The sequence below is a fragment of the Coffea arabica genome, chromosome 4c (genome assembly GCF_036785885.1).
Source record: "Coffea arabica cultivar ET-39 chromosome 4c, Coffea Arabica ET-39 HiFi, whole genome shotgun sequence".
Lineage (NCBI taxonomy): Eukaryota > Viridiplantae > Streptophyta > Magnoliopsida > Gentianales > Rubiaceae > Coffea > Coffea arabica.
The window spans coordinates 2,057,870-2,084,008 of NC_092316.1; the positions used below are offsets into that span (position 1 = coordinate 2,057,870).

Below are 26,139 nucleotides of genomic sequence, written 5' to 3' on the forward strand. Positions count from 1 at the left end.
TAATTAGACAACAATGAGGTTTTTGATTTGTTTATCAATCCCTCTCCTTTACCTATTCTCCTGGTAAAGATTGGAATCTCCATTAAACCAAAAAAAATATATGTATATATATTACAAAATACATTTTCATCAAAAAAAAATTCATTTATTGAATGTAAAACTGAAAGGGAAACAGGAAAAATCTATTAACCGATGTGGCCGGAAGCCCAAATCCAGTAAGCTGCAAGTCCATAATCTGTCCACCGATGCGGCCCTTAGATGCGTGGACTTGGGAGAAAGAGAGAAGAGATCGAAGGAAAAAGTCATTCTAATTCTTCTCTTTAGACCGCACCGATCCGCATTCCCGAAGCCCACAAGACATTTCAAGGAGCGCACCCTGCCCCATTCTCCTTTCTTCTTTGGGATCTCCCTGCCTTGAGCCCAATGCACAACGTGCTCTTCTTTTGGGAGGTGGAAGCTTTTATAGAACAGGAAAAAAAACTAACAAGGTACATATTCCAATCAGGGCGTGGGCGTTTCTTTCTAGTATTTTTGTTCTTCTTTGTTTCTTTCCCCGCCCCCCCGCCCTCCCCTCTTTTGGCCTTTCACTGAAACCAGTTTCTGCTGAATTTGGGCATCATGTTCTTGAGTGGAGAATAGACCATAGATGCTTTCCTTCGTGTTATTTTTCTGTTTTTTGTTCAGAGTTCACTGTGTTTTGCTTTCTCAAAACTAGTTTTGGTGGATACAAGTATGAGGTTTCTACTACCTCTACTGTAGAGCTTTCAATAGTTGCTCAATGCTAAAAAAAGGATCTTGGCAAATGATTCTCTCTTTTGCCCCTAATTGAGTTTTGTGTTGTTCTTGAACTATTTATGCATCAGCGCTTTCAGCTTTGGCGCTGCGGTAAGAATTATAGATCAAATGACATCCCTAATTAGTTGATTGGCACAACGCGCATTTTGTCTCCCAAACGAAATGCAATGCTGCCGGGGTCCGGTATTTCTAAGCCCAACAGTTGCTTTGAGAAGATATCATGTAAGGGTGAATAAGATCTTACAACCTCTTCACGATTTTGGTGTACAAATCTCCAAATTTAGAAACAACAATTCATAAAAATGGTTTATGTTAGTTGAATCCTTATTACTTGGATCTTTAATTAATGCATGAAATTCTTATCGCATTCTATTCACCTAGAGAACATATTTGCTATCCTATCTATTCTGGAAGTTCAGTGTCTTAATGCAGAAAGCGTACACAAATGCAAACAAAACACAGAAACCGATCAAAACTGCTGCCGCTGGTCCCATGAAGTCTGATTCGTATCCGAAGTGATCCCTGATATAATCTTTGATTTTTGGATCAGGAGACATTCCGGGGACTCTGATTGTATCCTCTACATCACCATATTGTGATAAGATTAGTCCGTAGAGTGTCCATGACACAGGGCAAATCCAGTAGTACCATATCCACCATTTGGGAATTTTCTGTCATTATAAACTAAGAATAAATCCACCATTTGTTGACGAAGCATTTTCGAAAGACAACTATAAGACCTTAGTGAAAATTAACTAGCTTACTGGTCTGGGGATGTAGAATCCAGCGAAGATATTGAAAATTCCGTAGAATGCTGCTGCAATTATTGATGCCACTTGGTGGTTTGGTGAGATGGAAACTGTCATCATTCCGTAATATGTGAAGTAGAGAAAAGAGAAGAAGGTCACAAAGTAGAACTAGGCATGGCCATGGTTCCACTTGGAACCGGGAACCGGACCGGAACCGAACCGTTTGGAACCGGACCAGAACCGGAACCAGAACCGTGGAACCAGAACCGTAGTAGAACCTTGGATAAAGGTTCCGGTTCTGGTTCTCTAAAAAATAGAACCAGAACCAGAACCGCCGGTTCCAGAACCGTTAAAAAATTTAAAAATAATTAATATAAAAAATAATAAAAGTAGAGGCATCATGATGACCAAGGTCATCATGATGCCACCACAATTTTTGCTCTCAATTTTTGCTCTCGGGGGCTCCTCCTGACTTGCACAAAGGTCCTCAGGCTCTCAACGGAAGAAAGAAACAAAGCAAAGGATAGAAAAAAAACAAGAAAGGTGGCTGCCTGCTAAATTTGACAAATTGGGGGTTAGGGTGAATTACAAGTTTACAACGTTACAATTCAACGTTGTAATTTTGTCCAAATTTTCAATACAACTTTACAAATTTGGAACGTTACAATACAACGTTCCAAATTTTTAATTTCATTTTGTCCTATAAATAAGACTTGAAATTTTATTTTCTACTACACCAAAATCAATCTTCTCTCTTCCATCTCTAAACTACTCTCAATTTCTTCATCTATTATCTATTTATTATTTCGTACTTTGTAGAATAATAATAAAATTAAAATATGATATTTATTTTGTATTTATTTTTTTACATTTTATTTAAAATTTTAAATATATTGTTATATTCGTATTAAAATTGGTAAGGATAAGAAATTAAATAAAATTGTATATAACCATACGGAACCGGAACCGGAACCAGAACCAGAACCAGAACCATAAGGAATCGAAATCAGAACTATGCGGTTCTGGTTCTACCTTTTTGAAGAACCAGAACCGCCGGTTCTGGAACCAGAACCAGAACCATCTTATATGGTGCGGTTCTGGTTCTACCTCTTTGAAGAACCAGAACCGGCGGTTCTGGAACCAGAACCGTTGGTTCTGGAACCGTGGCCATGCCTAAGTAGAACCAGAAAAATTTTGCTGCTGTCCATTCGAAGCCCACCATGGCATACACTATAAGTGAATAGTAGGAAGTTTGCAAAAATATGTATGGTATCTCTGCAATAACCTGTTTCAAATGAAAAAACTGTTCAGTAAATTGACAAGTTTTGTATAACAAGGTAGAGAGGACTGTATATTCTGTGAACTAGACTGATTTTTGTGGCAGAGCTTAATAAGCTTCATAACATTCTCTTCTTCAACTTGAGCATTAAACAAGTTGAAAGTAGCGTACACTTGGCTCAATAGTATAGGTAATGTAACTTGTTGGATAGAAGTTTGAAATGAAATGAGCCTCACTTGTGCCATGGCATATGGTATGGCTGAGTACATCCCAGCAGCTCTTTCCCGATAAACAACAGTTCTTTCGATGGCAACAACTGGTTGCACAGTCGAACAATTATTGATCCCAATAAAAAGTACAGCAATGAACATTGCCCCAATGATGGTCAGAAGATCAGCATTGCTCTCCCTGGTGTATGCAAAACATAAAGAGAAGGATTTAGTGCATAATTCTTTATCCTTAATTCTAATTATAGCTTGACTGCAAAAATTGGCTTTCCATTACTCCTTAGAAATAGACCTTTTACTTCCAACTCTCCAAAAAATTGTTCCAAGAATGAGTGCAGCAGCTAAACTGAAGACGATTCTGACAAGGTTATAATCGGGACTTCTCCAGTAAGTTATCTGTTGCTTCCACAGGCAGGATTTGAATTGACTCCACGTGGATTGACAATATTGTGTAGGGAAATAGAGGTCATTTGCACCTTGAGGTGGTACGCTCAACTCTTTCACTAGAGCCTTATTTTGTCTGTTTATAGTTATAACTTGTTAGGTGCTGTCCCGTAATTTCCAATCCTAATTCAGAATGGAATTTTTGTCCAGTTTACTTACGCATACAATACTGAGGATTTGTATATCTCAGCAAAATCAATTCCATGCCTAACTTCGGTGGCAACTGAGCTAACATTTAGCATCCATGTTGCTGGATTGTACTTCTCTGTAATCTTTTGCACTCCAGGAATTGCCTGCAGTGGTTGGATTAGTCTTTGTTTTTGTAATTCTGTAAACTCTTAATAAGAAAAGGTTTAGGAACATCAAGTACCTCAAAGTATTCTATCATTTTCTGGGAATGCCGTCCTATTGGTCCTGCATAAATCACTTCGCCTCCTCTTTTCATCAAAAGTAGCTATTGAATTAATTAGAATAAGAGACGTGAGAGAGACAGAAAGAGCAGGGAGCAGCAACATCATTTAAAGGAGGTATAAACATAAACTGGAGAAGGGGAAAACTTAGTCCTGGAGACACAATCTACCTCATCAAAAGCTTCAAAAATGTCTATGCTAGGCTGATGAATTGTGCATACAACTGTTCTCCCCGTGTCGACTGTATTTCTCACTGTCCTCATAACAATGGCTGCTGCTCTTGCATCAAGGCCAGAAGTGGGTTCATCCATAAATATGATGGAGGGATTGGCAACAAGCTCAACTGCTATAGTCAGTCTCTTTCTCTGCTCTGTAGACAAACCACTAACTCCTGGAAGCCCCACAATGGCATCTTTTAGGTTCTCTAGTTCAACCAGGCCCATCACTTCATCCACAAAAATCTGGGAAAAGCATAAAGCACACAGATGTTAAGTAAATATTTCTAAAGCTACATTTGTGTAATTTCACTTATATTGATTGATAGCACTGCCTCTGACCATCTTTTCCTCCTTGCTGACTTCTCGGGGGAGCCGAAGGAAAGCCGAAAAAATCAGAGATTCACGGACAGTTAATTGAGGTGAGTGGATATCAGTTTGTTCACAGTAACCTGAAACTCTAGCAAATGTTTCTTGTATCTTTGGGAATCCGGATATTCTTATGTCGCCTTCGATGTAACCACCTGTTTTCCGTCCAGCTAAAACATCCATCAGGGTAGTCTTTCCTGCTCCGCTGACTCCCATTAGTGCAGTTAAAACACATGGCCGAAATACGCCAGTTACGCTACTAAGTAATTGGAGCTTCTCCTCTGTGACTCCTTGTTCTCTCATTTCCTGTTAAAGTGGAACAAGTTTGACGTTAACAAAGAGATTCAAAGCACTCGTTTCCAGTTAAGCGTACAAACTGCTGTGTTAAGTTGCATAGATTGGGTTTTAAAACTTACACGGGGCATGTCCACGAAATAATTCACGCTGTCAAAGGTCATGGTGAGTGGGGTGAATGGCAGAACCATTCCTCTCTTAGGAGCAAAACCACTTGTAGCCTCAAGACGTGTATCTTCCTTTCTACTGATTAAAGTGCTAGTGGAGTGCGTGCTCACTGGCTGGATTGCTATTTCTCCTAAAAGAATTGTACGCTGTATATAAGCATGGTGTTCCTTTCCATGTTTACTGTAATTTTTTTGTAATGAGCAGATAAGAATTGAGCTTGTGAGTAAACCTTTCTTTGACTTGTTCACTTTAAGTCTTGTTTCTTCCTTCAGATCTTCTTGATTATCTTCCATCTCCCTTGCCTGCTCTTTGGAAATTATAGCTTCCGGCTTTCCAAGAGCTATTGTGTTGAATAGACAACAAAAATCAAATTGCCACAGTGAAAGCAGATCCTAATTAAACTGAAAAGAGTTTGTTAGAATACTCACGGTTAAGGTACGTGAGGGCAAATGTGTAAAGGATGTTCAAAAGTACTATAAAGCCCAGTAGGGCTGCTGTACCAATCCAATACCAAGATCTTTGGGCGGAGACACCGAAGTTCTTCAGTATTTCCACTCCTAAACTTGTTTGATTATCAGAAGCCTGTAAGGAGATAAGCATAACCTGTTATGTCAATTATTTGTTTTGTTTTTCTGTGTGTAGTATGTTTTGTTTCAAAAGTGTGTTTTTTCTGTTGCTGGACCTTGCCTGGGATGAGAACTTAAAACTAGGGAGGATGATATTAGCAGGCATACCAATTTGTTCATCCACCTTGGAGCAAACATTTCATTGACGGTGATGGCATTGAAACCATACGTTAGAGGTGAAACCCAGTATCCCCAACCCCACCAATCAGGAATTTTATCTGTCACAAAGCAACACACACATGAAGTTTGATACATTTTGTGAACAATGTTACAGGATAACTAATATTGCTAGTCACTGTAGCTGTATCATGTATGTTTCATTGCATTATATATTCACTGTGCTGCAGAAAATGCATTTGCTGTAAGTAGGGATATATCACCCTTTAAATCCAATTTTATGTGAAAATTGGAAGTTTAATAGTTCATTTCTAAATTATTCTCACTATGTTGAAAGAAGCTAAAATCTAAAAGTACATGGGACACATGTAAATACTCTTTTAGTAATGCAAATTTTTTTTTATCTTTTAGTCTTTTCTTACTGTGTTCAAGGTGCACACCATCCTAAAGATGCATACTTTTGATATTCATGATTGTATTATTGCCCATTTTTAGGTTATCTACTAACCTTTAGGAAGAACAAAACCACTCAAGAGAGTGACAAAGAGAAGAGCTAGACTTCCTCCAGTATTTGCAATTGTCATTGTTCTACAGATTGCCGCAATAAACCTAAATAATCCGGCTGCCATCTGCTGGATCAGAAATACTAGCAATAGTTGCTTGAAGAACCTAGAAATGGAGAGGTACGATAGAAGGTAAATTTGGAGTATCAACTTTTTTTTTTTGGATTATAAACCTTCTACCCTGGATTCACTCTTTAAGAGTTTAAAGTTTACCTGCTGGCTTCAGGGGCTAATCCAGCGACGTTGTACGTTACAACCGTCCACACAAGAGACTCTAACGAGGATATTGGTAATGCCAGCAGGAAAGATGGTAAGGTAAAGGCCCACGGCGGATGGAAAAGAAGATCCCTTTGCTTGTAAAAGACCGGAAGTCGCTTCATGGTAAGTGCAAGTTCAGCAATACCATTAAACATATTGGCAACCAAGCTAAACCCCAATACTCCAACGTAAACTGCGCCATCGGCTTCATTTCTGGTGTGCATTTTAGTCCTTAGGAACACCGTTGATGCGATGAGTGATACAATGGTGTGTTGGAAAGTCTTGAAAATGTATAAAAAAGAGTTTCTCTTGATTAGCATCCACTCCTTGTCAAAATTTGCTTTTAGAAGCTCTTTTTTAGAGACCGAGTACTTTTTGAACACTAGAGCTGCTTTGTGACTCCGTGCCTTGTCGTAAGGGACTGAGAGCTCGTTCTCTAGAAGCTGACCAACATGGAGACGTTTGAACATATTTGCAAATTCGGCAACAGATATATATCTATATGGCTTGCTTCGGTCTGCCCAGTACTGCTCCTGGTCTTTTCTTGACGTAACCTTTTAGCAGCAAGGTGAAAGATTAACATCATGTTTGAGATGATAATTATGTGCCGTGCTATTACAAATCTAACTTGATTGTCGACTGAATTTTAATATTTAAGCGAACTATGGCTATCATATATTGAAGGCTGGACGTGTAATTACCTCCTGCAGGAAATCAGCAGTTCCCTTTCTCTCTGGACACCTGAAACCACAGCTCTCAAAGAATTCAAGAACGTGCACTCTTGGACCCTGATATACAATTTTGCCTTCTGACAAAAGGATGATATCATCAAAGAGGTCATAAGTCTCGGGAGCAGGCTGCAGGAGGGACATTAGCACGGTAGCCTCTGTCGAGTGCACAATCTGTTGCACGCACTTGACTATTTGAAATGTTGTAGAGCTGTCAAGGCCTGTTGATATTTCATCCATAAACAGTGTCTTGGTTGGTCCAACAATCATTTCTCCTGTTTTACATAAGATCATGTCTTAAGGCCATTTCTATAGCTTAGGAAAATCTTAATAAGTAGCTCCTAAGTTCTAATCATGCCAGTTCCCGAAACCAGAAACGTCGAAACTAACACAAAGAGAAATGATGCTGTTTACTGCTTAGTATTATGTCAAGTCATTAAACAAACGAGAAATCTGTGCGAGTGCCGTTCATTATTTTGCCTTTACAACGTCCAAAAAACCATTTTCAAATCTTACGAATGATTTTTTTTTCTCCTTAGTTCCAGGTATCAGAGAAACTTCCCTTCTTGCAAGAAAAAACCTAGGTTCCTATAATGACATTAACCATGTATTAATTTTTTTTTTTTACCCTCACAAGAGCATGGACACTAGGTCTCAGATATTGAAGGAGTTATAGTTGCTTGTGTTTTTTTTTTTTTTTTTTGTTGGATATGCACAAGTTAGCATATACGTTTCACTATCTTTTTGCTGATGTACGTATGGCTAGTCTGTCATGCATGCATCCACAGAATATGAGAATTTAGGGTTAAAATTTGGTAGTTTGATATAGTACATACATTGTCTAATTTAGAACCAAGGGGAGACATAGGATAAGCCTTGGAGCACTTGTTGCTTTTAGTACTAGCTATAACCTTTTTCTTTTATTCTAAACCCATTTTTGTTTAAATATTAGGACAAAAAGAATACACAATTTAATTAGGATAAGGGAATAACCTGTTGTGACTCGCTTTTTTTGACCCCCGGAGATCCCTCGCTGCATTTCATCCCCAATAATAGTATCCCGGCAAATGTCTAGTCCCAATATCTGCAAATGGAATTTCGCCAGAAAAATTAACCAAAAAATGTTAAATTCAGCGCAATTGCCACTTCTCATCAAAATGTTGTTTACTTGGGGAGTGTCATAATGATTCCTGACTAGGATTTTTGAGATATTCTACTCATTCTTTTTATTGCTTATTAATCTCGAAATTTGTTGACATCACTTGCAGTGTTCTAATGTTCGTTGGATTGAAGTGATCGCAGGTGGTCAATTCATACTCTGAGAGTGTAGTCGGTAATGAGACTGCTTTCGGCACCTTCCACAGCTGTTGCCTAAATATGTATATGAAAAAGGACAAGTCAAATAGTATCATGACAGGCGCTGATCGAGTTGATATGAAACAACACTGAGTGGCATCAAATTGGACGCTACACAAAAATCTACCTTCAAGAAAAGATCAACTTCAGCCTCAGGGCGAATGCCAGCGTCCCTTTCCCTCCTTTCAAGCTCAGTCAAAAGTTCTATCCATATTCGTATATTATTATCAAACTTGTACAAGGGAATAATGGTGGGAGTTCAATATCTACAAGAATGAACAAATGACAATTGATTTTAGTACCGTATCGGGATCCAACCCCTTGGCATCTTGCAGAGAAGTCGAGTGTTTCTTTCACTGTCATTTCTGCAATGTGGACATCATTTTGGCTAATGTATGCCGCTGTCTTTTGCGGCACAAATTCTTTCAGGTCATGGCCGTTGTAAGATATGTATCCTTTCACCTGTTCCAGGTTCGATCACATGTATGATTTTTTCTGTTTCTGTCTGTGAAGGCGATCCGCTTGTGTGATTAATAATGATTGAAATCATCCTTACCTTCAAACGAGGGTCTAATCTTCCTGCTAGAGCCAATAAGAGCGTTGTTTTCCCAGAAGATGGTGGTCCTAATAGAAGGGTCATCCTGTTATGCAGGTAATTCATGACAATCATAATTAGCAACATTGCATTAGTCAAGAAACGAATGTGTTTCTCTCTTTTTTTTTTCAATTTTCTTTTCTTTATTGGGCATGGATGTTTTCTTTGCATAACCTTTTCCCCCACCTCTTTGCATAACTTCTTACACCTTTTAGAATATTGCAAGCTTTTAGAGCATAGATCAGGCATACTTATGTAATCGGATCCAAGTAAGAATTCGTTAATATACCTAAATCATATCTAACATATCCTCTCGTATAAATACGCACTAACAATTATTATTCTATCTTATATTTCTACACCTTCCTTATCCAAAATATCAACATCAGAATATTGGAGCCTGTGTAATTTTTTTTTTGTTTTGAGTGAAGTATAGGAAAAAAATAAAAAAGATATTGACCTTTGTGCATAGTTGGGCATGGCAACAAAACACGGATAAAAAATATTTGTAGTACAGCGTAAGGTTTTATATCAGCACATATTTGTAAGTATTTGGCAAGAAATTTGACCAATAGACTTGCCTGGAAGGTTTTATAATGCCGGAGACGTCTTTTAGTATATTGATTTTGGCTCTCTCGGCCAGTCGGAAGCCAAGACAACTGAAAGCCGACTCCGCAATATTTCTGGCGACATTTGGCAACGTAGGAAGAGCTCTGTCCCCGACGTAACATTCGGCTCCAACGGTTAACTGGTCGAACCTAACTTCCACCGTGGGAAGAATAATCCCAACTCTGCATTAATATGAGAAAATCATCAATCCATCAATCTAATCTAGTGCTAATCGCCTGAAATCTACGTTTATGCGCGGAAAAACTAATGTTGAAACCCGAAAGAACACTACACTGGAGTCGGTAGTCCTGAATATTAATTTTAGATTATATGTCAACTAAATTTTATACTTTTTCTGTGTTCGTACCTTTGGAGGATGTGGCAGTGAATTAGTAGTTAAAAAGATATATTTTACGTGCAATAGAAGGGTAATATTTCTCATTGCAAACTGTACATAGTGAATAGAGTGCTAAAAAATATTAAAACACAAAACAAACAAATAAATAAGTAAACTATTTGAAGCTGAGGTTGATTTTGAGATCAACCGATGGGTTTTTTTTTTCGAAACAATATGTGATTTTATAGATATTTAAACCCTTTACAGTTTCAAGTAAAAAGTTGAAAGAACTTTACAACCAGTGCATACTAGCACCGAGGAATCCAAAATTCCCCATCTTGAATAATATCTAACGCATAAGCGCTAATCCTGTTACTAATATCGTTAAGATCCCTGTTAACTAAACAAAAGAACACATGCGAAACAAAGACGGTAGACTATGTATGTCCTCAACCGATGGGTTCATTGATAAAGAATACACATTTGTACCCTTGTGGAAGAAAAACATTTTTTTTTTTTTTTGGAATGACAAGCGATTCTTCATTTATTTATTCTTTTGCCGATCATCACTAATTGGCTTTTGGTCGTTTCTCCCTTTTTTTCAATCGTTTTGTTACTCTGGCAAGTGTTTGAAATTTGGGACCTGCAAGGGAAATTTGACATATGCTTTTAAGGGGTTCAAATTCTCTTTGCGGATGATATAGAGGATCGTTATCAATTTTACTTCTCAAAAAAAAAATTTTTTGAAGAGAAATGGAGCGGAACACTGAAGAATACTTTATACTCATTCTAATATACGCAAGCTATAGAAGGAGGGGTACTAATCTTAATTGAGCATGCAACTGCCTACACTCTATATTCGATTGCGAGCTCTTTTCTTCTCTGTTTTGTTTACTTCAATGATCTCGTTAATGTTTTCTTAGTGAAATTAAACTGGAAATTAGGTGCACTGTTTTCTGTGAAATGATAAGAAAAGTAAGTGAATCTTCGTAAATTCAAAACTAATTAAACAAATCAATGAGTAAACCTTGAACTTCGTAATTCTTCCCACTTTTGTCATGCAACTTACTTTGTTGAGTCAAAGGCTAAAAGAACGAAGAGTTCGAAGTTAAGAGAGAGATAACTTCTACAGTGAAAAGCAAGGGGCGGCCACACGATATAAAAACAAGGATAGTCAACAAAACTTAAAAAATTAAATAATGACAGTAATAATAATCTTATCTTACCGTATAATGCTTGAGGTTGTGTTACTATTTTTGTCATCTTTTGAATCACTATTTTTACCCTTATAATTTTATGAAAATTACAATTGTAGGTAACTAACAAGCAACCACATATGTGTCCTTTTAATTGCATAAAATTCTCTAACAATTTGATTTTCTAAGTGTAAAACCAAATTTTATGTAAATAATGTTTATGAATGAATATGATTTTTATCATGCGTTAATCTTATTTGCACCGTCAGTGTATATACTATCAATCTATCATGATTGAATGTATTTTAAATTCAAATTAAAATTAGTTGCCATAATATTAATACATACATACACATAAAGTGTATAAAGATTAATTCTTTTATTATTTACATACACATAGAATATGAACTTATATACACTAGTCCTGATGATGATGATCATAATAATAATAATAATAATAATAATAATAATAATACAACTTACCTGTCGAGCCGGTTTCTGAGCTTTTCCAAGAACTTGCCATTATCTTCCTCAGCAACTTTAAAGAGCCTGTCAATGAATTCTTGGCGTTGATTGGTGTCAAGCTTTCGGACATCAACTTCTTGGAGCACTGACTTCTTGCCCAGCTCGTCGTCATTCTCATTTTCGATGAAAGATTTCAAAACAGTCGTCCGCAGTCGATTATAAGTTGGTAACTTTTCTAAAGCAGCCCATTTTAGGGATTCCTCATCCTCCAAAGCATTACTACTGGTACGCATCCTGGCGCTTCCAAAAACATCCTCCGCCACGTTCCAACCTCGCCTGCTGCTCATTCTTCTTTTGCTGCTCCTGTTTACGCTTGCATTGCGACTCAGTCCCCTTCTTAATTCTCCCGCCGCACCTCGATCTTTCTCCTCCTCCATTTTCCTCCTTCCTGACTGATCAAACAACGATTAATGACGCTGAATTCTCCTCTCCGTTTCTTGAAATATTAATGGAGGGTTCAATTTATTTCTGGAGCCTATAAGCCAAGGAAATTAAGCCAAGGAGAGATTGTGGTCATATATAAGCCAAGGAAATGGGACAGCAATGGATGGAAATGGCATCCTTCTAGAAGATTATGAAGTTTAGCATGAAGCATACATACGATACAGTGTAATTTTCATCGTTGGCATTTTCTGAGGAATACATATTAGGTCTTAAATTCTACAGTCCTAGGAGATTCTTCCAAAAAGAAGTAGACAAGTGGTGGTCTAAGTGAAGGACAATAAGTCGGCACCTTTAAAACCGGCTATCAATGAATTGCTGTAAAAATGCTGGATAAACGAAGTCCAACTAAACGTTTGTTCGGGAGAAGGAAGTATCATCTGCTGTGGGGATCGAGAATATCAAATTTACTAAAAAGTAAAAATTCATTAGTGACTCTTCAATTAGGGGAAGATTATGCATAGCTTGCAGAACATACCACATCATACCTCTAGCATTTGGACTCCCCATTGTAATTGTTTAGAAGTCGGTGTTCTTAATCAACTCTCATTAATGTTTTTAGGTACTCGGCCAGTTGGCCTAGGCATTGCAGGCAACAGGATGAGTATTTGCGCCAACTAGCTTAGCCATAGGTTTTCCAATTGGATATACTGATAAAAAAAAAAGGGGGGGGGGGGGGGGGGGGGGAAATGAGGTTACAAAGATTTCACTCAAAAAATCTAAATTGTGCCCGTCCAATTATACGTGACATAATACATATAGTTGCATAAATTAGTAGTATAAGGTTTTTCTAGTTTGCTATAGATTTTGTCGACTATGAAAGATAATTATGAAGCAAAATTAAAATCAGTTCAAATTAGTTTGGGAACATTATAGATTTTTACTTTTTCAGCTATTAAAAAATTTAATATATAAAGATAAAAGAAAACAAGAACACAAAAAAAAAATATTATCCAAAATGGGATTAGAAAATCATAGGAGATTTGAACAGGTCCTACAACATGTCTTGCATATATACTTTTTCTTACAACGGAAAATGTTGTCTGATACTATTAATTTCAGATGTAACTAAAAGATGCCTCTCGTTCCCTGCTTTCCTTTGATTACTTGTTCATCAGATTGTTTGTCATTACTATTTTGATAAGTTGGCTGAAGGTTTCAACCAAGGTCGTCTTGTCACTTTTGTTTATCTACATCCTCATGTTCTTTTCCTAAGTAACCTCTTGTACTTGCGAGAAAACTATATGCATGTAAATTACTGTAGTTAGGAAGGGAAATGATCCTAGGGATGATGGGTAGACAATGGTGACCATTTCAACAGAAATCATTTGAAACTCAAGCCACGCCTCATTCTTCTTAATTTATTCCCTTGTCTATAGTGTTCGTGTAGCACTATGAATAGTAATACAAGACATTACGCGTAAATTCGTGTTTTAGCGAGTTATATAGACAGCCAATGCGGCAAACTATACATGCTTTCTGAAATTTTTATATCAGGCAACAGCCACTACCCTTCTGTCTCATAGCTACAAAAACAAATGATATGAATCAGCAATTTTAAGAATTTTCTGGAAACTCAGATGAAGATTCAGTTGGTGGAAGAAACTGGAAGGCTCGTGATTGTAAATTTTTGTAAATTTGTAACAGCAAAAGTAAAGAGTACATGTCAAAGCGAAGAAAACCAAGTGATTATTTGTGCTAGTCTTTGATTCTTGGATCAAAGGGAATCCCGTCGACTTTAGCTTTCACCCCGACATCGTCAATCACCGTAGTGTGATGCGATTAGTCGAGATATAGACAATCCATGCCACTTGACGAATCCAGAAGGTACCATATATATATATATCGACCTTGCGAATCCTCTAAACTTATTAACATCAAGGAATCAAAATATATTTGACCTGAGTGAAAACTTTCTGATTTTGTGATGGAGAACCCTGAGAAAAGATTGAAAGGTGAATTAAAAGTTGCTACAAACACTGCTGTGCTGGCCTTCTTGTAGGGTACAAATACAATGGCAACTGTCGTCATTCCAGAGCATACATACAAGGTTCCATGCATATAAGGGCTCATTTTGATGTTGACCTTCACGGAATATCTTAATTATTGTGCTATCGTAATTTGATCCCTCTACAATTACATCTAGGTCCTGACTCTGCCACTGCTCATTAGAGCTATTCATTATATATATGTTCTCATTGCATAAGTCAGGTTTTAGAGTTGCAATTTATGCTATCTTCTTGTTGTGATGAAATGTTGATTAAAAACTTGGTGACATTTTCCATGTATCCACTCTTCCTCTCCATTCAAAAGATGTTCTATGTAGCATGTACTTGACTGTGTGTGTGAATTGGTCATCTGACAGTCTTTAAGTTTTGTATTTTCCAACATCTCCTCCAAAGAAGCTGGTAAATATTAGTACAAAAGTTCAGCCGTGTATTTGTCATGTTGTGTTACTAAAACAAGAAGCCTCGGAACATTTGTCTTCATGATTGAGATCTATTCTACATTTTTTTCATTTCATGGTGCGCAATTCTTTACTCGGTAGAGTCATAAATTTTACCCTACTCTATTATCAGCCAAAAAAAAGTCTGATTTGTACATTTTGTCTTCTTTTTCACTAGTTTCTGGGGTCGGGTAATTTGTGACTAATTCACTGTCCGGTATTCTACAATGCTTTAAGAAATATGCTATTGCCATTGGGGAATTACATTTTGAGCGGGTGAGGTCCAGTTTTGGTTGGATGCCAATGTCTATACCATACGTTGAACAAGAGAAAGATAGCGAAATTGACCCGTCTCTCTCGCTAATAGGTGTGCTTACCACAGGCTAAGCCTGCTAGTCTATACTATACGTTTTACAAAAGTAGATGGTAAAATTGAGCAATCTCGCTAATGCTGTGCCTAGCACAGGCTAGTCTATACCATACGTTGAACAAGTGACGATAGTGAAATTGACCCGTCTCTCTCGCTAATGGTGTGTTTTATTCCTTGGTGATCAAACTGTTGTACTTCCTAATTTGTAATACTTGCATTATATTTAGGCAGTAGATTACAATAGCATATTTATTATATATATATATATATATATATATATTTTATACTATATAAGAATGAGTTGTTATTAAAGGAGTGCCTAAATCTAAATCCAATGGGAACTTAGAAAGAGTTGTGGTTATATTATATATATATATATATATATATATATATATATATGTAAATATTATATACACCGAAAGTGTATACACTATCACCGTTTGATTCATAACATGTGTGTAAAAGATGAATTTTAAATTTAAATTTTATATAGTTGTCATTTATTCAATACTGCTAACAGTGTATACAGTGTAAGAAAGATTAATCCTATATATATTAGATTAGATGGATAGATGATTTACCCTTAACACATTAATTTTCGGTCTAAGAACAGAAGAGGTGGGGTCAAACGCAATAAAGGATAAGAATGAATGGCGCTTTAACCCCAGTAAAACTTTGGAAAAGAAAAACTAAGAGAGTCCTAGAGAGAAGTCCAAGCGGATGCTGAAACAAGGCCCAATCAACAAAGCTCCAATAGCCCAACTAAGATAGGCCTTAATGAGGTTTTGTGGACTTGCAACTTTGATTTAAACCAAGCGAGGCAGTAGTGTTTCTTTGGACAGAGAATTTGAAACTAGCAAAAACAGGAAACATGACATGTTTTTCGCAACAGATCTTCTGTCCCACATCCTGTGCCATTCTCTGTCCCACTTTTTATTATATTACTATTTCTCATTCATAAACATCATGTTTTAATTCTTTTTTGCTTCCTTAAGATCCAATAACTATTAATTCAGTAAAAAATAAATATAACAGCTTCAAAAAAGTAATATATAATAGAAAATTAAAAAATACAGCAGAAAATTCATAAAAAATCTCATTTTTATGCATTTTGATTTTTTGAGTATGTTAAATTTTGTGTATTACTCAATAATAGTTATTGGATCTTAAGGAAGCAAAAAAAGAATTAAAACATGATGTTTATGAATGAGAAATAGCAATATAATAAAAAGTGGGACAGAGAGTGGCACAGGATGTGGGACAGAAGATCCGTTGCGCATATTTTTTTCTAAATGAAAAAGGGCAAAATTTAAATAGAAATGGAGTCTGCAGTGTCTAGATGGTGTGCAAAAATAACAAGACCATGACAAGAATAACATCAGCCCAGATTACAAAAATTCATCCAATTAATTCAAATTTGTGCATCAAAGAGAGAGACCACAAACTCTGGATAACTGTTCATCTTCAACAACAATTTAAACCTTAAAGCGATTATAGAATGAGAGTTTGAGCAAGGTGGCCTAGACACCATCATCCACACACACAAGTGAAGAAAGGGGGGTATACTATATAATCCTGTTCATGGGATTTGATTAGAGCAAAATCATAAGGTTACCTGCTTGAGAAAATGATGTGCACAAGCACAACAGAGAATTATCAAGGAGCCTGTAATCAACATACCCACCACCATATCCCCATCTCATGCGAAGCTGGCCAGCAAGCAAGCATCAAATGATAGTATTGGCAAATTTCATAATTATTATGAAGGTTGAGTAAAAAAGGGAGCAAGATCTGTAAAGCAAAGGCCATGCCATACATCATGAAAAAAGCAAACAAAAGAAAAAGTGAAAAAAACATACTGATTCTTCCCCCATGCACCTGACCCTCCAAACATTCCCATCATTGCTGCTTCCTCTGCTTTCTTTTCTTTTGCTTTTACTACCAGCAAAAGTCAGTCTAAGAATGACTTGAGCACCCTAGTGTACCCACGGGAGGAATAAGGCCAGAGAGCCAAACTAACAGAAGAAAAAGTAATGAAGAAGGCTCTAATGAGTACACCGGAATCACTGCCGGACAATACCATTATTGATTTCCGTGCACCGCCACCTTCTCCAGTTGCCTCTGGCCGGCGATCTTCCTTCAACAATGAAGATGCTTTGTCTGAATTCTTGGAAAATTCCCTCAAAGTTCCTGACCTCGTTCTTCCTGATCGCGTTTTTCCTCAACAGAAATCCGTTCAAAACCCGCCAAAGCTTGATTTTCGGTCTTTAAACTCCACTGAAAATGATTCGGTCACCAAGTTTGTCGATTCTGTTGCTCGAATTGGATGTTTTGAGGTTGTCAACCATGGAGTTCCTGAGGGGCTGATCAAATCTGTTTTGGCTGCTGGGGCTGGAATTTTCGGGATATCACAAGAGAAAAGGAAGTTGGTGACGAGATCGCTGGAGAAGCCATATGGGTTCGAAGAGTTTCATGGGGAAGAGGAGAAAGCTGTTACTGAAGAATTTGTTTGGTCACAAGATGAAAGCTTGAAGATGGATATGGAGGGAATCTGGCCAGCTGGATATTCAAATTTCAGGTAAATTTTGCTGTAAATTATTACTGACAGATATTGCAACAGTTTCTTATTGCATGAAGTTAGTGATCATGCAATTTTATCACGGAAAATGCTGATCAAACGTGATTTAAACTAACAGTGAAAGGATGCAAAAGCTTGCGTTAGCCATTGAGAACGTGGCCGTCACAGCTTTGGAATTTCTGGAGCAGAACACATCAACTATAACCAGGGAAAATGTAAAACAGGATCCAGAATTTGGTCCAATCTGTTACCTCCACAAGCATAATGGCCACATTATAAATGGAGATCAGTCTGTGAATTCAGTACTGAGATATGATGTTATCAGGATGCTGGTTAGAGGATCTGAATTCCCTCATGCAATATGTTTGCACATTTGCGATGGAGCTGAAGAATTCCACGTCTATTCCAAGAAAGGTTGGGCCTCTTTTTGCCCAGATCAGGGTACCATAATAATCACCACCGGAGATCAATTACAGGTAATCAACCCCCCCCCCCCAACCCCCTCTCTTTTCTTCTCCAATATTGATTGGAAATGCCGATTGGTTCAAGTCTCAAAATCACTAAAGCTTCATTCACCTGCTAATTTTGTTCCCATAGACCATAGTGACTAGCTCTTTGTAATTACGCCTGGTAACATTTCCAAGAGGATTCTATAATTAGCTCTCTCCTTTCACCGATTCTTTTCATACCTATCGTGGCCTGCTCTTCTTCAGTATGGATCACGGGGATAAATTATGCCCTTGATAGTTTAATGAAACATTTAAAAGGAGTAAAATATATATTTCTTTGGCAACCCTTTCTTTCTCTCTCTCAGGCAAGCGGCAAGGGACCATACAAGCATGTCATGGGAAGGCCAATATTCAGAGGTGCTGATCAAGAACGCATGTCCATGGTCTTTCCGTATCCTTCAGTCATCCTCAAATGTGATAAACATCACAAGGAACAAAAAATTTCAATTTGTTGGCAATTTATAGCTACTCTTATACTGACACTTTTCTTTCATTTTGCTGTCCGCCTTCAAAGCCATGCAAGGAAATAGTAACTTATCAGCAATGTATATTCATAAGCTTCTAATTTGCTAATTCCATGCCTTTTTTTTTTTTTGTCACCCAAACAGTGCATTTCAAAACATTCTTTTGAACTACTATTAAGCTAGTAGTTCTCTTGTCAAGGGAAAGCTAAGTTGAGAAGAACCTAAATATTCTTGTAAACTACTATTGAGTTAGTTCTCCTGTCTGGGGGAAGCTAAAGCGATATCAACTTTAACTACGAACGAGAAGAATCTAACTATGGACATCTCTCTAATTTACAATTTGCCGGTCTGATTGCTCTCTATGTCAACGAGATTGATTGTCGATTGGGCGTGCCAAAACAATCCCAACATTCTCAAACACCCACCCAAAAGGAAAATATATTTCCCAATGATAAGAAAAATATTGAGCGTGAAAAATCATCACACAAGTCTCGATTAATTTGACGTCCCAATATTTAGAAGCATAAGTACTCACACCACAGTCTCAATATTAAAAACAAACAACTGCTACTACTGCTGCAATCAATTTAGTGCGCATTGCCCAATCGAATACTGAGCAGAGGAGGCTCTGGACCACGTGTTTTACTTGTCCAAGAAATTGCAACGTTTTGGTAAAAAGTTCAAATACTAATATTTAGGGCGACTTTATCAGCGGAGTTGGGAATGAGATGGCAAATTGATCGTTTTTCTTTTTTTCTTTCAAAAAGCAACCAGGACTTCAAGTGTTTGTTGGATTCTTTCGTTGGACTATAAATCTTGCAGTTTTGAGCATAAAGCTTTTCTTCGCCATTTGATTATACGGATGCCATTGCCATCGCTTGGGCGTGCGGAATGGTCGCTTGCTAGAGCACTACTGCGTTCAACATTTAGAAAAGTTTTATTAATAATATGTCAAACGGAATCTAAGAAAAATATATTTGAAATAAGAGAAAAAAGAAATTAGGAGGGGACATGGGGGTTCTAATTCTTCATGCTCTACAAGGGTGTCAACGGATCGGGTTCGAGTTGGAATTGAAAATTTTTGGACCCGAATCCGTTTTTGTGTAGTTGATCCGGACCCAATCCGTATACTAGACAAGTCTTGATCTTAGAGTTCCGGCACTGAGTCCAATGGGTCCGAATCGGAAAGGACCAAATTTAAATATTTCAAAATTAAATCTAAAACCAATCACAAATTCAATTTTCAAACTTAAACAAATCAAATTACATAGCTAAATCACAAATAATTCATAATAATCAATCCAAAACTAACCACAAATCAATCTATAAAATTGTTACTAAATTGTTAATTTGGTAAAAGAATGTATTTAAAAATATTTATATTTTCTAATTATTTATATTGTTCGGATCCGAATCGAATACGGATCGAAATCCTATATTCTATATCCGGCCTGCTTTTTTGTTAGAGTAACGGGTTCGAATCCGGATTTAGGTATCGGAGTTAATATTCAACCCAAACTCGAAAAAATTTATCAGTCGAATCCGGATCCAAATCTAATCTGTTGACATCCCTATCTAGTTCCGAGTAGAAGGCCAAATTGTTTTGGTTTTGCCAAAATCAACACAAATTTGCATGGTATGGTAGGAATGACCACTCCTCCCCAACCCCTCGCTGCCCACTAATTCCCACACCCCGCCCCACTCCCTCTGTGGGTGTCTTCTTGGGTTTAATAGAAATTTATCATATAATTTTATTATAGTCAAATTTTAGCAAATAATCAAATACTAAAATATCAACATATCACCAAGTTATTATCCATTATAATTTCATGATTGAAATTCATAAAAATAATCAAATGAAAGTTATTTGAATACAATGCAAGATGATGGAACAAATACAACTAAAGTAGTCAAGTTTTCACTTTTAACACAAATACAATCACCAAGTCATTATTATTTTTTTAGGAAAAAAATATTATTATGTTAATTGTAATTAGGAATTTAGTATAAATGTATTAGAATATTTTGTATTAATTTCTATGAGTAGACATATATAATTATTAGTGTAATTGATAATATCAATTATATTACATATACTAATATATTTTATATAATATATATAACTAATTATATTATTTTATAAGTTTATAACTAATTAAATTAAATATTATACATATATTTATATACACAAATATATATAATTATACACACATACACGTATATATATTAATTATTTTTAACAAGTGACGGGGCGGGAGATATGGCGGAAGTATACTCACTTGTCTCCGGCCCCGTTTCTACCACGCAGGGTGGAAGCCTTTACTCGTGGAGTCTATTTGCTACATTTACAAAACTCTGGCAGCTACTTTGACAGTTTTACTACGAGTTAAAGGGGATTTGGGGCAGGGACGGTCATCATTATGGTTAAGGATCAAGATTTGCCCTCAAAATTTTGTGTGATTGAAATTACACCATGTAACTCGATTTTCGTGCCAAGTGTGGGGCTCACCACTATCTGTTGTGAAAATACATCTTGTAAAAAAAAAGTTACACGATGTACAAAGAAAGTTACGCGCAGTTGATAATAACCAAAATTACCCGGGACGGGGTGCAACCGTCCGTGCCCCGAGTCCAAGGGGAATTTGGGGCAAGGACGGTCATCAGTATGACCGTCCCTGCACGGTTAAGGGTCAAGATTTGCCCTCAAAATTTTGTGCGATTGAGATTACACCATGTAACTCGATTTCCGTGTCAAGTGTGAGACTCACCACTATCTGTTGTGAAAATATATCTTGTAAAAAAAAAGTTACACAATGTACAAAAAAAATTACGCGCAGATGATAATAACCAAAATTGCCCGGGAAGCAATCGTCCGTGCCCCGAGTCCAGTTAAGGGATCCGAACAAAAATACTCCAATAAATCATTAGTACCTTTCGGTCCTTTCCCTTCGACTCTCCGATTAACGCCGTTTTACTTTGCCTAAAAAAAAATTTTTTTTTTTGGGGGGCAAATTTCATAGCCCGTTTTCAGAGAGAAGTTGGTCTGAGTTCATGGACGACAGGCTTAATTCAGTAGAAATGGAAAATGCGTTTGACCCCGAGTTCACACTAGCTGAGGTAATGAGAAGTTCCAAACACACTCTTTCTTTCAATTATTCCGACGTTTGTAATCCTTAATCCAACGTTTTGTATTCCTTAATCCATCCTAGTGTTGTCGTGGGTAAAGGGTCTCCTTTATTTCATGATATTTTATCGCTCTATGCACCTGCTCTATGCTTTCCTACCTGCATTGTGTACTACTAGCAGCTTAAAATTAGTGGTTCTTGAATGCTTTAGGCTCTTAATTAGGATGGTATGATTCTTATGCTGCTGCTAATCTCCGCTAGTTGAGCTTTTTAATGGAGCACTGTATTAATATTAGAGGCTTGAGCATTAATTCTGCTGTGTTTGTGCACTTCTCCTCATGTTGAAATACTTATGATCTTTTGGTTGAATTAGTCTTAGTATTTTAGAATAAGACTTCAGGAGAGAAGAAACTTTAGTAGCCTAAAGCAAAATAAGATGCTGTAATGACACGAGATGATAAATGCTGATTAGGGTTTTTTAGTTGGTAATAAAGAGAGTCAAATAAGGTCATGTAGCTCATTTAAGGGGATATTTTGCTCTTTTCATGATCTTATTGTGCACATTAGTGAGGCAGTTAAAACTAAGGGTCAAACAGTTGATCTTTTTTCCAATTATCAATCAAGTTGTCTGAGAAGAGAGTAGTTCAGAATAGTTTTAAAATGTTTCCCAGTTTTTCTTTTGTGATTAGAGAGAAAATTAAATGGCATAGATAATGTTTTTTTTTTTCACTTCATTTATTAGATTGTGGAAATGGAAAACTTGTACAAGGAAATGGGAGGGAAATCCCTTAACCAACAGTTCTATCAGGAACTCGCTACCAAGTTCAGGTATGTTGTTGGGATGCTGAATACATAAACAGATTATTTTGGTGGTTCTGTAATACGAAATTGATGTGTCTCTAGCTAGGGAGTTAATAAAAATTTTTGTTCCCTACAGCACCTCAGTTCATCGATGTGGCAAATCTTCAATAGGATGCGAACAGGTGCTTCTTTATACGTGTCAAAGATTTCTTATTTTTGGTTATATTTGTCCTTATCAAAACTTTGCAAGCTCTAGGATTACTTATGATGTTGCAGGTGCAAAGCTGGTTTGGTGATCTAGAGAAAGAATTGGAAGCTAAAGTTTCTTCCTTTCGCCGGAAAGTTGAGAAATCTGTTGGTCCTACCAAGTTAGCAATGAATAAAAGTGAAGTTCAAAAACCTTCATTTGTTAAGAGTGAAGAAATTGATGCTTCCATGCCTGCAGAAGTCCCAAACTTTGCGGATGAAAATTCTCAAAAGCCCAAAGGTTGTTAGTTGTATCACATGATTGTGATGGCAACTGTAACATCTGGTTTTTGTCAATAGATGCTTTGTATTGTTCAGTTGTGCTTTGCACATCATATATGCTTATATGGTGATAATAATGTGCACACTGGTATAAGATGAACAGATTGGTTGCATTTGTTTGATTAGGGCAATTGCTGATTCTTGTAAGCATGCTGATGTCCATCTCATATGGCAGGTGTTAGTGTTGCAGAGCTTTCAGAGTTGGTTTTTGAGGCTAGATCCTCAAAGGATCTTGCTTGGTGAGCCTTCCTTATGCCCCTACATTACCTCTGTATGTACATATGTATGTTTTAGAGGTTTGCTTTGTTGGCTACGGAAATTAGTTTGCAAGTGGCCTATTATGTTTCTTTTTTTGTACTTTTCCATGATATGTACTTGATAAGTACTTGAGTAGGTGAGGAAACATGCAGCTGAAATAGAAGCAACCAAGTTAAAAGTTCACTTGTCTTGAATATCTTCCAGTTTTTCCTATTTCTTGACCAGATTTACATTGATAAGGACAAAAATTCAACCACAAAATTTTAAGGCAAGGTTCAAATAAAGAACATGGGGTGCCTTATTCAGTCATCTAGCATTTTTGACTACTCAAAAATTCCTGAAATTTTAGGGCCACATGCATTTAAAATCTCTCATGGACCTGCTGTTGCTTTCTTGATCTCTTTCAAAATGCAATCTCAAGTGATTCAGTCACTATAAGCAACTAGCTAAACGTTTGATGTCTGAAGTTATTCTGTCTCTATTGTAGGTTTAATTACCATATCTCTAGTTTTTTTCTGAGCCTAAAAAAAAATGTAAAGTCGTATAAATATGAAATGAACTTAGTGCATGCTTCTTTGTCCGGCTCTGCAGGTATGATGTTGCTTCTTTCCTCAATTACAGAGTTACAAGTACAGGAGAGCTCGTGAGTTTTTTTTTTTTTTTTTTTTTTTTAAATGTTGAACTTGTACCTTATCCAAAATAAAGTGGCTTGGCTTGCTGACAGTTATATTTAAATGTGTTGCTCGTTGAATAAAGGGGTTGCAACTTGGTGCTAATAGACATGGCTAATAAAACTCAAGTCAAATGAGTGCAGAACTAATCAGTGAGCAAGATTTTGGTGTCTAGAGCGGTATCCTTTTAGACCAACCCCTAGGGTTACTATTTATATGTTGTCTCTTCATGCTTTCTGGCTTGATAAATTTATAATAATCAAGCCTCTCTTGTTGCCCACTGCCTACTGAATAACCAATTCTCTGGGGCCAAATTGTACTTCATGGCTTTGCAACTCATGCCTGTAAATGCCAATGGTCAACTTTTGGCTGCAAACACCTGGGCATGTATGATGAAGTGTAGCCTTAGGAAGACTAGGTCGATCCAGGTTGTGGAGCATAATTTTGCTTTCTATGTCTGTTAGACGTTGACGGAACTCTTTAATTGTTTCATCCTTGTAATATCATCAACTAGAAAAAGTACAGGGGTTTGGGAGTTAGTTTACCTGTAGATTCTGCAGAATTGAGGAAAACCATGGTAGAAAATCCCAGAAATAGAGATAAATGGCATCTTGTGATTCTATCCAATACATTGGAAGGAGTTAATTGCTAATCCTTTGATTTTACTTATCATAATGTGATGCATGGAAACTGAGATACTATCTTTTGGAGTTTGATAAAGCTTAGTTCTGGCACGGTTGTATCTTGTATAAAATCATTAGCATGAGGACACAGGGCATGATTATCTATTCTCAAAAATCACCTTCTTCCATAGGCTGTTCAATTGGAGTTGACATAACATCCGAGGGCAAGTTTTGAGCTGAACAAATTTCGTTACCAAGCTCACTTTGATTTGAGTACTGCTGCAATGTACTATTCTTCTTTCTTGGCAGGAAGTCCGTGTACGATATGTCGGTTATGATAAGGACCAAGATGAGTGGTTGAATGTGAAACGATCTGTACGTGAACGTTCTATTCCTTTAGAGCCTTCAGAATGTGACAGAGTGAAGGTTGGGGATCTGGTCTTGTGCTTCAGGGTACGCTTTTATTTTCCCCTTTTGGTCAAAAATCTATTGTAAAGATCTTCGTTTGTGCTGCAATATGACTGTATTCTTGGATTTAGAAAGGCGGTGCCAATTAAATCCTTTCCTCAACATTCTAAGTCAATTATTTAAAATTTTGTTTTATGATAGAAACTCCTCCTTACTCTATTGTATGTAGTGTACAAAAAGTGACGGCTCACCCTGATGGGTAATAGAGAGATACAAGGTTGAAGCCACCATTTTCTTACTCTATTTCATTTTTTTTTTCTTCCCTTATACCAGGAAAATGAAGATGATGCTGTATATTGTGATGCACGAGTAGTGGATATCCAAAGAATAGCTCATGATAGTGATTGCTGCTGTTGCATATTTCTCGTTCGTTATGACCAAGATTTTTTTGAGGTAAGCCTTGGGGAGATGTGAAACATATGCCCACTCTCGTCTCATCTTTCTCATTTCAATGGGGTAAAACACATGTTGACTTGTAATTTTGTTTCATTCCCAGGACCAAGTTCAGCTAAAGAAATTGTGTTGCAGGCCAGCAACATAACATAATGGATCAAGTAGCCTGAATTATCTCTTCAACGCCATCTACTTTGTCCTGAAGAAATTTTAGCAAATGCAGTTTATGGTGGGTATTAGAATTAGATGGTAGACAATTGCTCTGCAAATGGAGATGATTGTCTTAAACTGGTGGCGCTCTGAAACAGCCCAAGCTTTGTGCCATAGTTGGGATTTCAGGATATTAACCTGTAGATGTGGTGCTGAAGTGATTGTATATCTGCTTATCTCGAAATTCTTCTGAGCTTAAGTGGGCTTAATTTCGTGCAAGAAACAGAATGCACATTGATCATTTGACCAAATATAAATCCTCTGCAGCTGCAGCTTTTGAAATGGAATATTCATCTCAAACTATGAGACGAACGTATCAATCAGAATCGTATGTCAATGTATTAGTGATGATATTAGAGTCAGAATTTGAAAAAGTAACAATGGTTAAAAAGCA

At 37.0% G+C, this 26,139-nt stretch overlaps 3 protein-coding genes across 4 annotated transcripts; 2 read left to right on the forward strand and 1 right to left on the reverse strand.

The window, feature by feature from the left end:
- Positions 1–1,074: 1,074 nt before the first annotated feature.
- Positions 1,075–12,259, reverse strand: LOC140005105 (ABC transporter G family member 35-like). Its single transcript, XM_072045329.1, has 22 exons — positions 11,819–12,259; positions 9,775–9,984; positions 9,155–9,239; positions 8,901–9,060; positions 8,726–8,802; positions 8,560–8,613; positions 8,236–8,326; positions 7,216–7,517; positions 6,470–7,068; positions 6,202–6,362; positions 5,685–5,794; positions 5,379–5,532; positions 4,905–5,290; positions 4,462–4,794; positions 4,075–4,365; positions 3,865–3,948; positions 3,654–3,787; positions 3,343–3,570; positions 3,060–3,231; positions 2,707–2,829; positions 1,560–1,712; positions 1,075–1,466 (listed from the first exon to the last, which is right to left on the reverse strand). Exons 1-22 carry the CDS (start codon positions 12,235–12,237, stop codon positions 1,194–1,196), a joined length of 4,599 nt encoding a protein of 1,532 aa, XP_071901430.1. The 5' UTR covers positions 12,238–12,259; the 3' UTR covers positions 1,075–1,193.
- Positions 12,260–17,055: 4,796 nt separating this feature from the next.
- LOC113741597 (protein DMR6-LIKE OXYGENASE 2) lies at positions 17,056–18,803 on the forward strand. Its single transcript, XM_027269159.2, has 3 exons — positions 17,056–17,695; positions 17,814–18,171; positions 18,510–18,803. Exons 1-3 carry the CDS (start codon positions 17,151–17,153, stop codon positions 18,732–18,734), a joined length of 1,128 nt encoding a protein of 375 aa, XP_027124960.1. The 5' UTR covers positions 17,056–17,150; the 3' UTR covers positions 18,735–18,803.
- A 2,766-nt stretch (positions 18,804–21,569) lies between these two features.
- LOC113741399 (protein SAWADEE HOMEODOMAIN HOMOLOG 1-like) lies at positions 21,570–26,027 on the forward strand. 2 transcript variants are annotated; one of them, XM_072045330.1, is made up of 9 exons: positions 21,570–21,785; positions 22,536–22,621; positions 22,731–22,776; positions 22,871–23,081; positions 23,298–23,361; positions 23,972–24,023; positions 24,984–25,127; positions 25,416–25,535; positions 25,671–26,027. In XM_072045330.1, exons 1-9 carry the CDS (start codon positions 21,720–21,722, stop codon positions 25,686–25,688), a joined length of 807 nt encoding a protein of 268 aa, XP_071901431.1. In that variant the 5' UTR covers positions 21,570–21,719; the 3' UTR covers positions 25,689–26,027. The 2 variants fall into 2 exon arrangements, with proteins under 2 accessions (XP_071901431.1, XP_027124724.2); XM_027268923.2 differs by having other exon boundaries at positions 21,573–21,785; positions 25,639–26,027.
- The last annotated feature ends 112 nt before the right edge of the window (positions 26,028–26,139 follow it).